We start from the raw sequence: 17,276 nt of genomic DNA on the forward strand, positions 1-17,276 counted from the left end.
GCAAAGAGGGCGTGGCCTGCAGCCATGTTGCGTTTTGTTGTTCCATGTGTGGGCGTGACTCGGACCGCTCTCCGGGCGGTGATTGGACAGCCTCGCCGCAGTGGGCGTGTCGCTCGCACGGTGAGGCTGTGCAGTGTTTCCGGACTGTCAAACATTGGCTGGCGGAGCTCGGTGTCTCTGCCGGTATCGCACTGTGCGTGAATGGAGTCAGCGCAGAGCACCCGCCCGGTCCGGCTCTATGTGTACGACCTGTCCCGGGGCCTGGCCCGCAGGCTCAGCCCTGTCATGCTCGGTAAGGGGAGGGAGGGGGTCAGACAGTGTCTGTATGGACAGTATGTCATTCCTGGGTCACGGGCCTCAAGATATCACAGCGAATGAATAATGTATAGAATAATAAAATATAGAATAATAAAATATAGAATAATATATAGGGAGGGGGAGCCAGAGGGACACAGGCTAATGGTATGTGTGATAACAAATTGCAAAATTCAGGCTAAAATAGACATAGATTTGTAGAAACTTCCCCCCAAAATCAACTATTCTGGCCTAAATTCACAGTTTGTCTGTTAAAGGAACACTATAGTGTTAGGAATACAAATAATGTATTCCTAACGCTGTAGAGCCCTAGTCACCTAAACTGTAACTAGTGCCCCGTTCTGTGGCGAATAAATGGTTTAATTAATTGGCATTTAATTCTCTGAAACTGCTATGTTTTCAACTGCAGGGTTAAAACTGTTTGGACCTGGCACCCAGACCACTTCATTGAGCTGAAGTGGTCTGGGTGCCTGTAGTGGTCCTTTAATGTAACACTATGCTAAAGTGTAGACAGTGTCTATCAGATAGACGGCCACTAGAGGTAGTTTTAATGGTCTGGGTGACCATTCCAATTTTATATTCACTTTGAATTCCTGACAACTGTCACTTTAGTGAATAACTAGTCTCTATAGACAGTGTGTTGCATTACTGAATCTGTTGCTGTAATGATATTTAGCAAAGCTCTGTGCTGCATGCACTAATCCACAGAAATACACAAAGCAGTTGTGCCACAGGAATACAATAAAATACTGTTATCAGTAAGCAAGTGAAATAGTCCAAAATAAAAAAGGAATACCCCTTTAAATTAAATATAAACTCTTGGGTAGATGGAATGGATGGATGGTAGATTATTCTACTGGAAAGTAGGTTTCTTGGTAAGATCCGTATAAATATAAAAAACGGGGAATCCAATAGTGCAATAAATCAATATAAGCGTGGTGTATATAGTAAAACAGCAATATCTTAATCACATTTAATGGAGCTATGACCAGCTCCAGTTGTAGTAGTGTACAGTGGTATAATCCCCACTTACGGGATATGTGGATAAGTGTCCGAAGGAGAGGTAGTTTTGTCGAACCCAGAACACCTACAGTAAAGTGCCACTTTCATGCCTAACTTGCCTTTCTCTATTGTTTTCTCTTCCTCTCTCAGAATCAGTTCTTCCTTTCTTTAGTTCTGATCTAGTTTTCTAGTCTGCTCCATTTCCTTTGGTCAGAGACATTTTCCCACAATAATCACCTCTCCTCCGTGATCTTCTGTTGCTTCATTCGCCATTCTAATGTCCTGTTATTTAGACAGGGTGACAGCGAATTCACTACATTTCCTCTTAACAGAATGTCGAACGTTTGTCCATTTGTGTTATAACGAAATCCGTGCATTTTGTTAGGTTCCTATTTGTGCTGCGACTTGTCTACTAAACAGTCAGCAGCTGGCAGATGGGGTCCTAATTGACAATGGGGGGGGGGGAGGGTTGTAATGTCTCCCCCCCTTTGGAATGGACTTAAGCTCCTTCTTTGGAGGTGTGTTAGGCCTCGGCAATGTAAACCTTCTGATTTACACTGCGGGAGAAAAACCACAGGAGCACTGCATGAAGAACACGTCATTGAGAGTTGATTGAGTTTGCAAGTTATGTCTAGGCAGAAGCATTACTAGCACACGAAATATTGATCAAACTGCACGTTTATAGATGTAAAATTGTGCTGCACACTTATAAGGAAAATTTGGACAGAAGTTTATTTTTGTGCCATCTGTACTAATTTTAATATTATTTTACTACTTTAGAAGGTTTAAAAAGTGTTGAACATTTGTTTTTATATGGTTAAGATTTTTTTATGGTCAAGAAAGTGAGTTTCAGAGGGATTTGTAATAGGAAAGAGTGAGAGCAAATGGATGGATGGTCACAGTATGAATGTGTAATAACATCTCTCGTTGTTTTCTTGTCTAGGTAAACAGTTAGAAGGAATTTGGTAAGTATAAATCTTTTTCCCATTTGATAATGATATGTAAAGTGTCCAACATTGGGTTGGAAACATTTTACAGCTTTTAAGTGCCTCTCCAGCTTGGAATATACTAGAATTTTAGATTCATTTTATAGATGATCCATAGAAAAAAATATTCTTTGTGTATACATAACTTGACTTGTATTTGTATGTATATTTTGTCCCCCCAAAACTTTGAATAAACTAATTAAAGTACAATTTCAATCATCATAACCACTACCAATTGCACTGTACTGTTAAAGATCCTATTCTCCTTTCAGGAAGAGGAATTCAAATATTTTGACTCTATCCCTATATTAGTGAAACTACAGTTCACATGATGCTCTGTATGCTTTTAGAATGATAAAGCATCATGGAAGCTGTAGTTTTAAAACATTTGGAGATCTACCTATGGGGCGCCTGTGCCCTAAATTGTATATTTAGCTCTGGCCCAATTATCCAAGAAGATTATTTTCCTGAGTAAGCTGCTAGGTTAAAGGATCACATGGTCAATAAGGCAGAAATCTCCCTTCCAGGCAGCCAAAGTCTACCAGACAGCCACTGGGGGCGCTTCCGGAATCCAAATGGATTTTTGGTCCGTTATCTGACGCTGGATGTTCCCACGGACCTCCAGCTTCAGTTTTTCCCCCTAGGAAAGCACTGAATAATGCTTTCCTATGGAGAGGTCTAATGCGCGAGAGTGGGCAGAACCTGGGGGGGTGCTGGATTCAGGTAAGTTGCTGAAGGGGGTGTGGGGGAGCTATTAACCTTATAGTACCAGGAAACCGGCTTTGTTTTCCTCGCACTATAGGATTTCTTTAAGTAAAATAAATGTGTCTACCAATCGACAAACTAGAGAAAATCCAAAGGGTGACCTGATGCGTGTTTTTTTTTTTTTTTTTTTTAAGGGGAATTGTTAAACTAAAAAGCCATGAAAGCTCTTAATTTATTAACAAAACCAACAGTCCCTAGGCATATTTAGATAACATATTTTTGTAGTACCAGTGCAGAACCATTAACTTATAACCTGACCTGCCCAGGCAAACCTAGGTCAGTATTACTCTACCAATTCTCCTTGCTGATTACAGCAACAAGGCAAGATCTTGGATGATACAGAAAAGAGTATTTTTGTTTCAAATGTTTTTATTCATGGGGTACAAGGTTTCAGTATAAGGGTATTCTAAAAGACATAAATAAAGATGCAGTCCAAAAATATCATAACCACTGTATATGTTCTAGCATGCAATATACCGAGGAATTTTTACGAAGCTGTGGGAAGAGAGTTGTGTGTGTGCAAAGGGAATGACACACATTCTCCACAAATTAATGAAAACTTTGCAGATAAATTAAAACTGGTTGTTTGTTGGTACAGAGCAGTGGGTACACATGCTCCTGTGTCTTCACTCCGTAAGAAAGTTAGTGATGTAAAAACAAAAATCTATGGAGAAAGCATTGGTGGAGTCCCATTTATAAATCATTGTTAAGCAGATATGTGTATAGAAACTGCTTATTCGAATAATAAGTAAAGTAAATAATAAGTAAATGTTACGTTGTTACGCATATGGTATACAGTCTATTCATGTTCTAGTTGTATGTATGTGTATTTATAATATATCTGGATTTCACAGGCACACCTCCATTATAGTTTTTGAGGAAGAATTTTTCTATGGTGGTGGGGGAATAACAAGTTGTCTGCCGGTAAGTGGCTCATTGGTAAACCTATTCTCCATGACTATCACTTCTTGACGTCTACATGGAAACAAGCCAAGGCTCCTAAAAATAACACTGATTCAGCTGAATATTTGAGTTTGTTGAATACATTTCTTCCTTTATTCCCTACAGTTTTGTTTCAGAAGGAAATGCATCTTTGTCTACCCTCTCTTTATTTTCAAAATACAGTGTCCTTTACTTTAGCCACTATTACAACTTTGCACGATACACTGTACCTACATGTTCAAATATGAGTAATTATGAAATAGTTTGTTTTTGTTTTTTCTAGTTTAAGAGTAAACTTATTTTAGTTCAGTTAGTTTGTTTCATCACCATCTATTATCTATTATGGAGATGATCGATTTTAAAGACAAATAATGCTCTTCTTAGAAAAACTCCACCAGAGCACAAGACGCACAGTCAATGGAAAAAATATTTGTATGGCAGCAAGTGATAAGTTCAAATAACCTTTATTAAAGGGACACACCAGGCACCCAGACCACTTCTGCTCATTGGAGTGGTCTGGGTGCCAACTCCCACTACTCTTAACCCTGCAAGTGTAATTATTGCAGTTTTTCCATAAACTGCAATAATTACCTTGCAGGGTTAACTCCACCTCTAGTGGCTGTCTACTAGACAGCCACTAGAGGTCACTTCCTGGGTTCTAGCACAGGAAACCTGTGCTAGAGCGTCGCTGGACGTCCTCACGCTGTGTGAGGACCTCCAGCGTCGCTCAAAACCCCATAGGAAAGCATTGAAATGATTTTTCAATGCTTTCCTATGGGGAGACGTAATGCGCATGCGCGGCATTTCCACGCATGCGCATTAGGTCTCCTCGGCCGGTGGGCGAGATCAGTCTTGCCCACCGGCCTATGCAATCACAAGGAGGAGCGTCGCGGAGGAGGAGGCAGCGGCGAGGGACATCGCCGCTGCCTCAGGTAAGTCACTGAAGGGGATTGGTGGGTGGGAGGGAGAGGGACCCTCCAGTGCCAGAAAAACGGATCGTTTTTCTGGCACTGGAGTTTCCCTTTAAAGAAATGTCATAGATGTTCCCAAAAACAAAAAAAAATCTGAAAGCTAATGACAAGTCACAGTACTGTGGAACTTGCGCAGTGTCCACTTCATTTGTCCTCTGCCATATAAATTGTGCATTTTATATTGTTGTTATTTTTGGAAACTTTTCTGGTATTTATTTAATAAAGGTACCTTATTTGAGCTTATTACCTACTGTCATACAAGTTATTTTCATGGGTCGTGTGTCCTATGGTCTGGTGCATTTAGATGGCACACAATCAAATGTTTGGCAACCTCCAATTTCAGAGAGCTATTTTTTTTCTCTAAACATATCTGTGATAGGCTGGTAACATCTCCTTTTGTTTGTTAGGGTGGTACAATGCTCGGTGATCCAGATACAGTGGTGGATCTTGGGAACACAGAGGTGACCGAAGATATTTTTTTGGAATACCTGTCCTCTCTGGGAGAGTCTGGTTTCAGGTGTGTTTTAGCTTCATGTTTTTTTAGCAAATAAGAATAAATGTTTAAAGGGATATTCTAAGTACTTTACCATTGCGCTTTATTGTAGTGGCTATGATGCATTCCCTCCAGGTTTTGTCAATGTGGTTTGACAAAAAAAACAGAATGTTACCCATTACTTTAAGCTCAGTACCGCAACTGGAGCCGTCAAGGTTTAGTTTCCTCATTCTCCAGCCAAATATTCGTATTTCTGCATTGAGTGGCTTTGAACATTGAGATATACAGAAACTCTCAAGTAACGATTTATTCACCCTGAATTGACAATGGCTCTCCCCGTATCAGTTTAGGAGAGCTGAAAGGGTTAATGGTGATTTTCCTGTTCTAAGATAGCAACCGACAACACTGTGTCTAAAACATACGAAGAAACGAATGATGAATAGGGTAGATCCAATAATTCACATAGCTATATGCAAACCATTGAAAAAGACCCCATTCATTGCCTACCTCAAAGCTGCAAAGTAGGGGGTAACCCCGAGAAAATACACAGAAAAGGAGACCCTTGAGACAAGGGGATCCTGAGAAGCAACTTTGGACACGGAAAAGGCACTTGAATGCCCGGTAACAGGAAAGAGAGAGAGAGTAATAGGAGAATGAACAGGTGAGAGATAATGAATCATAACCTGTACCCCCAACTTGCTTGATATATCATACTAGTACAAAATAATAGTAAAACTAGATGAATAGCCCCGCACGAGGGCTATAGAGGAGTAACAAACAAGAGAACCCCCAAAAATATCTCTCCAATAGCTGCCTAGTATAATATGTGGATACAACCACCTTAACTAGGGCAAACACACTAAATGCCTGCTACCGTTGGCAAACCGAAAAGTCACCTAATAAAAAACTATAAAGTGCTACCTAAAAGTGTGAGACAAACATAAGAAAAATAAAGTAAAGGAAACGCTCGACGCGCGTTTCAGCGTGTATGCACGCCGTCGTCAGGAGCTAGTCAAACACTGTGTGCTCCCAGGCTTCTTAAATATCCGACGTATCATGACCAGATGGCTTGCAGCTGATCGAGGCAAATTGAAGGTGTCATTCTGTCCCACCTCCTATGCCGCATCATAGCCGAGTAGTGCCTATGCATTGGTGGAAGTGTGGGTCAATCATAAGGTGATCCCACAGCGGATCCGCCTATCCTCATTGCTGCACACACTCGGCGGCGGTCATAGGTTCAACAGCATGTCCGTCAAATGTGGGCGGACAAGGGGGAGGGGATGCAGTGACTAGCAATCCAATCGCCATGAATCCTTCAATGCTGGGCTGTCCAGCTAAGTGGGAGTGTGAAGCTCCGTCAAAGAGGCGGGGTTTCATGTCAATCACTCAAATCTGGTAAAAGGGGATTATTCACTAAACTAGCACATCGCACATACACCGATTATGGTGCTTAACGAGGGCTAATAGATAAATAAACAAACCACTTATGAGTGCCCACGATGGAAGATCATATTACGACATCTAACCCAAGCTTAAAGGTGAAATGAATGCTGCAAGACCAACTTTATAACTCCACTATCTTAGAGGGTTATGCTAATGCATAACATGGGTTAATACATCAAACCCATATGCTGCAAAGAGCTACAAAGAAAGACAGAGAGAGGGGCCATTAGTTAAACTGCGTTAAATGACAGTCCCTCAATTAAAGGGATAGTACTATTAAGTCAGATAAAGAGCTAGTGATTACACACAATGTTGTTCCAAAGAACAGATGACAAAAAACAAAAAAACTTTATTATTTACATATATACACCATTGCGCAGTCAGCAATTTAAGGATTTAAAAATAGTTCTAAGAGGGTGACTAGCCTATTAATCGTGGATGTTATAGTACCCTTTAAACTATAAAAATGGAGTAAATGAGAACCCCTCATTGAGTCCTTTAGGGGAGAGTGTTTTTAATTTGTAAATCCAATAGGACTCCCTTTGTCTCAATTTGCGGTCCCAGTCACCTTTACGTTGGGGCTGGGGTATAAGTTCTATGCCCATAAAACGTAATCTGCTGGATGAATTAGCATGATATATCTTCAAATGTCTGGAGATAGGGGTTTCCAGTCTCCTTCTGACAGAGTTCACATGTTCCCTAATGCGGAATTTAAAGGGGCGGAAGGTCTTCCCCACGTACTTAATTCCACATGAACACGTCAGAAGGTAGATGACCCCCTCCGTACGACAGTTGAAGAAAGATTGTACATGATGGACTTCGTGATTGGAACTATCTGAAAACATCTTAGTGTCTTTGGGTATAAATTGGCAGGCACTACAGTGTCCGCAACCATACGTGCCTTTAGGAAGATATGGTTTGGCTAAATTGCCAATTGGTCCAAAATGGCTAGGTACCAATAAATCCCTAAGGTTTTTCCCCCTCCGAGCTGTAACTGACGGAAAGGGGGAGATCACTGATTTTAGTTGTTCGTCTGCCGTCAGGATTGGCCAATATCTGCCAAGGATCGACAGCATGGTATGCCAACCTGCATCAAAAGTTCCGATGCAACGGATTTGGTGACTAATAATTGGATTGTTGTCTTTAAGAAGGTCACTTCTTTCGGACTTTAAGGCCCTTGAGTAAGCCCTTTTTAATACCCTGTTGGGGTACCCTTTATCTTTGAATGATTTTCTTAAGTTGGCTGCTTTGATTTTAAAATCATCCACCGTAGAACAGTTCCTGCGTAAACGCAGGTACTGTCCAATCGGTATGCCAGCCTTTGAAGGGTAGGGATGATGACTCTGCCAGTTCAAAAAACTGTTTGTGGCAGTCTTTTTACGGAACAGGGTAGTGGATATGTATTCATCCTGCAGGGACAATGTAATGTCCAAAAAATTTAAATGTTTACCCCCAATTTCACTAGTGAAATGTAGATTTAAGTCATTATCGTTAAGCAGTTGTACGAACTTGTTAAAGTCTTCTGTAGACCCCAGCCACACTACCAGCACGTCGTCAATGTAGCGTTTCCAACAATATACCAGAGTCATATATTGGGTCAGACGAACATCTATTGACAGTCTGTGCTCCCAGGTGCCCAGGTATAAATTGGCATAAGATGGAGCACAAGATGTGCCCATAGCTGTGCCAACGATTTGATGGTAGATGGTCCCATTGAACAAAAATATGTTTTTGGTAAGTACAAAATTCAAAATAGCACATACAAAATCGATATATTCTTGAGCAAATTTGGACTGTTGTTGTAAAATAAGTCTCAAGTTCTTAATACCCAAGTTATGTGGGATGGAGCTGTAGAGAGCCTCCACGTCCAGACTGCATAGTACTGCATCTTTGGGTACTACTAGACTCTCCACAGTTTGAAGCATCTGTTTGGTGTCCCTTACGTACGAAGGAAGTGCTAAAACAAAGGGACTCATTACTTTATCAAGATAGATACTCATATTTTGAGTTAAGTTTCCTGTACCAGAGACTATTGGTCGTCCCGTAGGGTTTGTCATGGATTTATGGATTTTTGGCAAACTATAAAAAGTTGATATCGTAGGGTGCCTAGTAAACATAAAATCAAGCTCATCTTTAGTGATAAGTTTATTGTCAAATGCCAGGGACAAAAGGCCCTTCGCCTCAAGGATATATTCCCCCGTGGGGTCCGTCTGTAAAGTGCGATAAGTTTTAGTATCGCTCAATAGTCGGTTAACCATAGTTATATAATAAGGGCGGTCCATTATTACAATGTTACCGCCCTTATCCGAGGGTTTAATGATAATATGCGGATTATCACGAAGAGATTTAAGGGCATTCATTTCGGCATATGTTAAATTACCGTTTGTTTTAAAGTCCAAATCGTTAGGGTTAATACATTCAATGTCCCTGCATACCATTTCCAGAAAAACCTCTATACTTTTATAATCCTTAAAATGGGGAGTAAAAGTGCTCCTGGGTTTCAAACCAGTCTGGGGTACGTCAGGCTGTCCACCTTCCTCGTTGCATTGCAACAAATCGACCAGAGTGTCTAGGCATTCTAAGTCTTTCACCGTTAGCCCTAAATTCTGTGCCTTATGCTCTTTCCTAGTGGTGTGATATTTAAATAAGGCTAATTTACGGGCAAACAAATTCAAATCTTTAGTCCAAATAAATTTATTGAACGAAGGGGTAGGTACAAACGTGAGGCCTTTCTGTAAGACAAAAAGTTCTATTGCTGTTAAAGGGATAGAGGACAAATTGACCACTTTAAGATCATCGGAAGCTAGTTTCGATACTTCCGTTGGCCCCTGCCCCTTTGAGATTGTCTGGTGTTTGGACCTTTGAATTCCTCGGCCTGTCTTAGGCCTAAAAAATCCACACCTTTGCGTAATATACTTTTTGGGAACTGGGTTTGTGATGTCTGGCTAGAGGAGGTGGACGGGTCTGACTCATTATCAGTTGATTCATATTCTGAGGTACTAAATCTGTCAGAATCCGTTCTTATTCTTTTATTGAAATGACGGTATATTCTACCGGTATCGAAATCATTAGTATCTCTTAAGAATTTCTGATGTTTCTTGATCTTAATTTGATATGAGAACTTATCAAGATTATTTTTTAATTTGACTTCCAGGCCCTGGAACAGAGGATCCGTGTTAAAATTCTGGATTGCCTCTATCTCAGTGTCTAGTTCCTTTTGTATTTTATCAAGTTGTAAGTTCTCATATTTACAAATGATAGTCATAAATGTAGTCGAGCATTTAGACGCTGCCTCCTCCCATTCTTTGTTAAAACCATCGATCTCTATATTCCTAGAGGGTGGCACAAGAACTCTTAGGCCCCTCGGAATAATATTTTTAGAGATATATGTGTTTAGTGTCGAAATTTCCCAGCTGGTCTTAATTTGTTTCTTAAAGGTCCTAGTTAATTTGTTGAAACTAGTATGAATATTAGGAGCAAAGGGGGATGACAGGGAAGTGCTATTAGAAAAGACCACATCTGCATCAGTGCACCATTGATGTGCATCAGGTTTGTTGGACAAAAAGCCTGCCATATAAAGGGATTATAAATAGTGCTACTGGTAATGATAATACAATTATAGAGTAATGATGGGTACGAAAAGGATGTAGGCTAAATGGTGAAATAACACCTAAATAAAATATACGAAGAAACGAATGATGAATAGGGTAGATCCAATAATTCACATAGCTATATGCAAACCATTGAAAAAGACCCCATTCATTGCCTACCTCAAAGCTGCAAAGTAGGGGGTAACCCAGAGAAAATACACAGAAAAGGAGACCCTTGAGACAAGGGGATCCTGAGAAGCAACTTTGGACACGGAAAAGGCACTTGAATGCCCGGTAACAGGAAAGAGAGAGAGAGTAATAGGAGAATGAACAGGTGAGAGATAATGAATCATAACCTGTACCCCCAACTTGCTTGATATATCATACTAGTACAAAATAATAGTAAAACTAGATGAATAGCCCCGCACGAGGGCTATAGAGGAGTAACAAACAAGAGAACCCCCAAAAATATCTCTCCAATAGCTGCCTAGTATAATATGTGGATACAACCACCTTAACTAGGGCAAACACACTAAATGCCTGCTACCGTTGGCAAACCGAAAAGTCACCTAATAAAAAACTATAAAGTGCTACCTAAAAGTGTGAGACAAACATAAGAAAAATAAAGTAAAGGAAACGCTCGACGCGCGTTTCAGCGTGTATGCACGCCGTCGTCAGGAGCTAGTCAAACACTGTGTGCTCCCAGGCTTCTTAAATATCCGACGTATCATGACCAGATGGCTTGCAGCTGATCGAGGCAAATTGAAGGTGTCATTCTGTCCCACCTCCTATGCCGCATCATAGCCGAGTAGTGCCTATGCATTGGTGGAAGTGTGGGTCAATCATAAGGTGATCCCACAGCGGATCCGCCTATCCTCATTGCTGCACACACTCGGCGGCGGTCATAGGTTCAACAGCATGTCCGTCAAATGTGGGCGGACAAGGGGGAGGGGATGCAGTGACTAGCAATCCAATCGCCATGAATCCTTCAATGCTGGGCTGTCCAGCTAAGTGGGAGTGTGAAGCTCCGTCAAAGAGGCGGGGTTTCATGTCAATCACTCAAATCTGGTAAAAGGGGATTATTCACTAAACTAGCACATCGCACATACACCGATTATGGTGCTTAACGAGGGCTAATAGATAAATAAACAAACCACTTATGAGTGCCCACGATGGAAGATCATATTACGACATCTAACCCAAGCTTAAAGGTGAAATGAATGCTGCAAGACCAACTTTATAACTCCACTATCTTAGAGGGTTATGCTAATGCATAACATGGGTTAATACATCAAACCCATATGCTGCAAAGAGCTACAAAGAAAGACAGAGAGAGGGGCCATTAGTTAAACTGCGTTAAATGACAGTCCCTCAATTAAAGGGATAGTACTATTAAGTCAGATAAAGAGCTAGTGATTACACACAATGTTGTTCCAAAGAACAGATGACAAAAAACAAAAAAACTTTATTATTTACATATATACACCATTGCGCAGTCAGCAATTTAAGGATTTAAAAATAGTTCTAAGAGGGTGACTAGCCTATTAATCGTGGATGTTATAGTACCCTTTAAACTATAAAAATGGAGTAAATGAGAACCCCTCATTGAGTCCTTTAGGGGAGAGTGTTTTTAATTTGTAAATCCAATAGGACTCCCTTTGTCTAAAACAACCTACACTAGAATGCTTACAGCCCAATCATTAAATGGGTGCAAGTCATCCTGAAATATCACTTCAAATGGTTGTTCATATCATGACGTAAATAAGTAAATATGGCTAGTAAATTGTAAAATGTAGTTCTGAGCGTAATGCCTAGCAAGATATTGTATTGAATAAAAATGAATGCAGTTTAAATTTTGGTAACTTTAGATTGCTGATGAATGTATGTCATACCCTTTGTGTCCACAGTGGGGAGTCCTACCACTTGTTTGATCACAATTGCAACACTTTCTCCAATGAGGTGGCTCAGTTTCTGACAGGGAGAAAAATTCCTTCATACATCACAGAACTACCTTCTGAAGTCCTGTCCACGTAAGTGTCTTCTGTGGTTCCATTAGACGGTGGCGTACATTTCATGTAATGTAAAATTTACAAAATGAATAATCCTATTTTGCATCATGCGGTTAATAAACCTTTGCTAATATGAATTTTTATTTGGACTAAAACTAAAAGAAAAAATAGCTACTTTGCAAAATCCGACTCTATATATTTTGCAAGCAGAGTTAGCTACTATCTTCCATAAGTTATTTATATTCTGCCCAAGTCAGAGGCAATAATTTTAGAGCTTTAGTTCTTAAAGGGACACTCCAGGCACCCAGAGCACTTCTGCCCATTGGAGTGGTCTGGGTGCCAACTCCCACTACCCTTAACCCTGCAAGTGTAATTATTGCAGTTTTTTATAAACTGCAATAATTACCTTGCAGGGTTAACTCCACCTCTAGTGGCTGTCTACTAGACAGCCACTAGAGGGGCACTTCCTGTGCTAGAGCGTGTGTGAGGACCTCCAGCGTCGCTCAATTCCCCATAGGAAAGCATTGAAAAGCATGCGCATTAGGTCTCCTCGGCCGGTGGGCAGGATCAGTCTCGCCAACCGGCCAACATAATGACTGGGAGGAGCGGCGGCGAGAAGAAACCACCGCAGAGGGACATCGGCGGGGTCTCAGGTAAGTGACCTGAAGGGGTTTTCACCCCTTCAACAACCGGGGGTTGGGAGGGAGAGGGGACCTGAAGTGCCAGGAAAACGGATTGTTCCTTGGCACTGGAGTTTCCCTTTAAGACCTTAGCTATTTTGCGTAGGCAACCTTCAGCACTACAGATGTTGTGGACTACATCTCCCCTAATGGTTTGCCAGCATTATGTCTGTAAGAGCATTATGGGAGATGTGGTCCAACACCTGGCATGCTGAAGGTTGCATACCCCTGATAAGACACAGAAGTACTTTATCAGGGGTATAAGAAATAAAAAAAACAGAAGTAATAACAAATTATTACTGCCTACGGAGTACCATTCTAGAGTATAATACATTTATTTATTTTTTATTTTATTTTTTGACGCCGTCTGCAAGAGCGTGATAAATTATCATTCATGTAGATCATATTTTATTCACATGCCTTAATAACTATATTTTTCTTCTTTTTTTCCTTCCAGACCATTTGGACAAGCCCTCCGTCCTTTCTTGGATTCTGTTCAAATCCAGCCTCCTGGTGGGAACAGTTTCAACAGGCACAATGGACCAAGCTAACTGGAGGAGCACCTCATCGAGCGTGGGCAGTGCCCTACTTTTTAACTTAATACATTTTTTAGTATATGTTTTCACCCATAAGTGTTCATTGTATCATTCATTTAACTATAAATGGGGCCATACTGAAATTGTTGATATTTTTGTATTTAAATGATATAGAAAGAGTTAATTAATTGTTCTAATGTATAAATCAAATGGTATTATTTTAAACAGTTTGTTAAATACTACAAATATAACATTGTTCTTTCAAGGTTGAAAACTATTTATTTATTTATTTATTTACAGTATACTCTGCTTGGGCCGAGCACCGAGAAAGTCTAATGCTCACTTTTGATGGTGTCGCTGAATGATATTTTATAAAGAGCAATTTTAAAGCAAAGTTCTAGAATTTGTATAATCGACACCGGAACTGAATAGAATTTTCAGAGGTGTCCCATTTGTTAAAACTATGTGTCTAAAATACATACACTCTTTTTATGTATTGTGAATATCAAAAGGACTTTATTGTGACAAATCTGTCAGAATTCCTGTTTTGTAGGGTTGCAGATTTTACCTATAAATTTTGCTATCCACATGGGCCTGTTTAATAAACTTTTAAAATGATTAAATACTGTTAGAAGAACTTTCCAAAAATGTATCTTCCGAAGTCCCTATTAAAGACTATGGGGATTTTTGTAAATAAATCATTTGGTAAGTTTTTCTAAGAGCGTTGATTCGTTTGGAAAACGTATTCAACTTGAGACAATGATTTGCAAATGTATAGTTAATAGTGTGTTGTGTGCCTTTTAGTACACATCAAATGCTAAGTGTGCAAAATTTCCGGACACCGTACCTACAAACACGGCGCCCAGAAAAGGACACATTGCCACAAGGCACACATCATTCATTGTTGGATGCCAAAAGCTTAATTTTCTACAGCCAGTTTAACTTTTTCTTTAATGTATCCATTTACTGGAGGTTATGCTAGAAAAATACATGTCCTTACTTAACCCCGTAAGGACACATGACGTGCGATATGTCATGATTCCCTTTTATTACAGAAGTTTGGTCCTTAAGGGGCTAAAGCTAATCTGTCATCCACATGATTTCTCTTGAAGTATAATTCTGAACCATACAATCTAAGTTGCTTTTTGTGTGCATTCAGTGTGCTCAAATAAGGCCTTCCAAAGACTTGCAAATATCAACGCAAAGTAGTGTATGCTCCAGTTTGTTGATCTCTGCCCCCAGTGACCTCCATGTTATACAGGTTTTACAAGTGCTATTCTCCATAGACAGAATACTAACTGAATGCTATAGCATTTAAATCATTTTAATATATTAAGTTGTTTTCTGGTGCTGTGGCAGCAATGCCTTTTAGTTAAACGTATAATTTTCCACTTCTTGTGTCTCATGACTATAGATTACAATTAAAGCCTGAAAGAATATAAATAAGGATACATTTATATGATTAAAGGATTAATGCTAGGCGGGGTTTGGCCGTAGAAATGTAATGTAGATGATCTTAATTCTATGTTTTGTGAAAATTGGTGTTTTTAGCAGATCTGGAACAGCAACTTTAACCTTTGACCACGATTTACTCTAATTATAGCATTCCTGTATGAGTTCTTAATCTGCTAACTGTAAATGTGTTTACACATTTGTTTTTGTTTCAAAACGGTGCTCTTCTCTTGGGTATGTTAAAGGTCCAAGACAACTGATTGCTCTCAGCCAATGCGTCAAGCCCTCTGACAGTTTCCAGCTCACCATCATCCGTAGTGGTGGTGGAGCACAGCACTTGGCACATCCCTGGTAAGATGTCAAACCATTCAAAAATGGTTACACTCCTTACAATGGGCACTTCTACAGCAATGCACACTACAGCGTACTGTAGTGGTTTATAGTGCTTGTTGTGGTCCGTTTAATTGGATATTATATATATATATATATATATATATATATATATATATATATATATATATGTATGTTCCATTCAGTGTATTGTGGGTATTAGTGTAGCAAATTTGGGTTTGGTTATATCCAGTATTATGGATCTGTCTCTGTGCTAAACAAAACAGGAAACTTGTCTCATTGTAAACCTCTTCATTTTGACATTTCTGTGCCAGGTCTCACTATGTCTGGAAATTGTCATGTTTGTATTCTTCTTTTACCCGATTTATTGCCAGAATGACCTGCGTTCATTTGAAATGTATTGGGAAACCTCTCCGCTACAACTCACCAATACAAAGTAATGTGAAAGTGAATTACATTGTTAGGAATATTAATATTTAAAATGGAACCGCAGTATCTATTTCTGAACAAACCACTAATTCCTTATTTTTGTGTAATAGTTCAAGACCTTTACATATAATCATTGATGCAATTTGCATGTGCATTTCAATCAAAAGCCATCATAGAGACCAGTGGCAGATGTTAAATGGTGGTCGGCTACATAGAATGTCTTACAGTGGTTCATAACTTAATACTGATGAGTAACAATTCGTATTGGAACCTATCATTTAAAGGAAAACACTACTTATGTTTTATTTAAAATGAGAGATCACATGTATTATAGCTTATGTGTGTATTACTTTGCAATGCATGCATATAAGTAACTTCTTTCCACTGCATCTCCTGACTTACTCTTGGTCTGTGAAGCAGCCATCTTTGAGTCCTTTTGGGTCTTAAGTGCCAGTTATTTGAACAAAAACTATGCAGGAATGAAGAGCTTGTGTTTGTTCACAAATCCTAACATGTGCAAAAAAAATGGGATGGTTTAGGCTTTTTTATTTATTGTGCGGGTGCTTAGAAGAAAAATACTGTTTCTGACCAAAGCAGGCTAAAAATGGCCACCCACACAGAGAATGGCTAAACTAGGAGATGGACTAAATGTGCATTAAAATAATACACAAGAAGGCGTTGTGATATGGAACATTTTTACTTTTTTTTTCTCATTACAAGGGTTTTTTGGTTTTTTTTTTAAAGTGAGTAAAGGTCTGTTGGTATTATATCAACAATTGTTGTACATGTTATTATTCCTAAAATAAAGAGAGTACATTTGTATGTGTGTGTTGGCAGGTGTAATATGAATTACCAGTTTAATAAATGATAAACCTTTCCCTAATTTGCAGTACTGCTTTAGTGGAGTTGAACTTTTGTTATCAACAGCCCTGCACAATCCGTCCCCAGAAGGGTTTACCTCTTTTCTACTACTATGGAATGACGGCTTGGGGTTCTACATATGTAGCGTTACTTACTGTATTGAGAAGCGTACCATATGCACAGATTGTTGGCTTAGTACATAATACTCAAAGATCTTGACTCGTTTAATAGTGGGTTCCTATACTAATTCATCAGTTATAAGCCTGCTTGATACTATTATATTGAATACAGATATTGTTGTCCCTGTTATCATTTATATTATTCTATAACAATGATTAACAACAATTTATTTTTTAGTAGCTGTGGAGATGCTAATTCTAATTTTTTGAATACATATTTATTACACGGCATTAGCTTTCCATCATTGACTGTATTGACATCAGAACCTTAA

At 39.4% G+C, this 17,276-nt stretch overlaps 1 protein-coding gene across 1 annotated transcript; it reads left to right on the forward strand.

Moving 5' to 3' along the window:
• The first annotated feature begins 64 nt into the window (after positions 1 to 64).
• Positions 65 to 15,649, forward strand: DESI1 (desumoylating isopeptidase 1). The gene is made up of 6 exons (XM_063426366.1): positions 65 to 292; positions 2,261 to 2,282; positions 3,923 to 3,992; positions 5,389 to 5,498; positions 12,415 to 12,537; positions 13,654 to 15,649. Exons 1-6 carry the CDS (start codon positions 202 to 204, stop codon positions 13,745 to 13,747), a joined length of 510 nt encoding a protein of 169 aa, XP_063282436.1. The 5' UTR covers positions 65 to 201; the 3' UTR covers positions 13,748 to 15,649.
• The last annotated feature ends 1,627 nt before the right edge of the window (positions 15,650 to 17,276 follow it).

Source organism: Pelobates fuscus, chromosome 7 (assembly GCF_036172605.1).
Source record: "Pelobates fuscus isolate aPelFus1 chromosome 7, aPelFus1.pri, whole genome shotgun sequence".
Classification (NCBI taxonomy): Eukaryota; Metazoa; Chordata; class Amphibia; order Anura; family Pelobatidae; genus Pelobates; species Pelobates fuscus.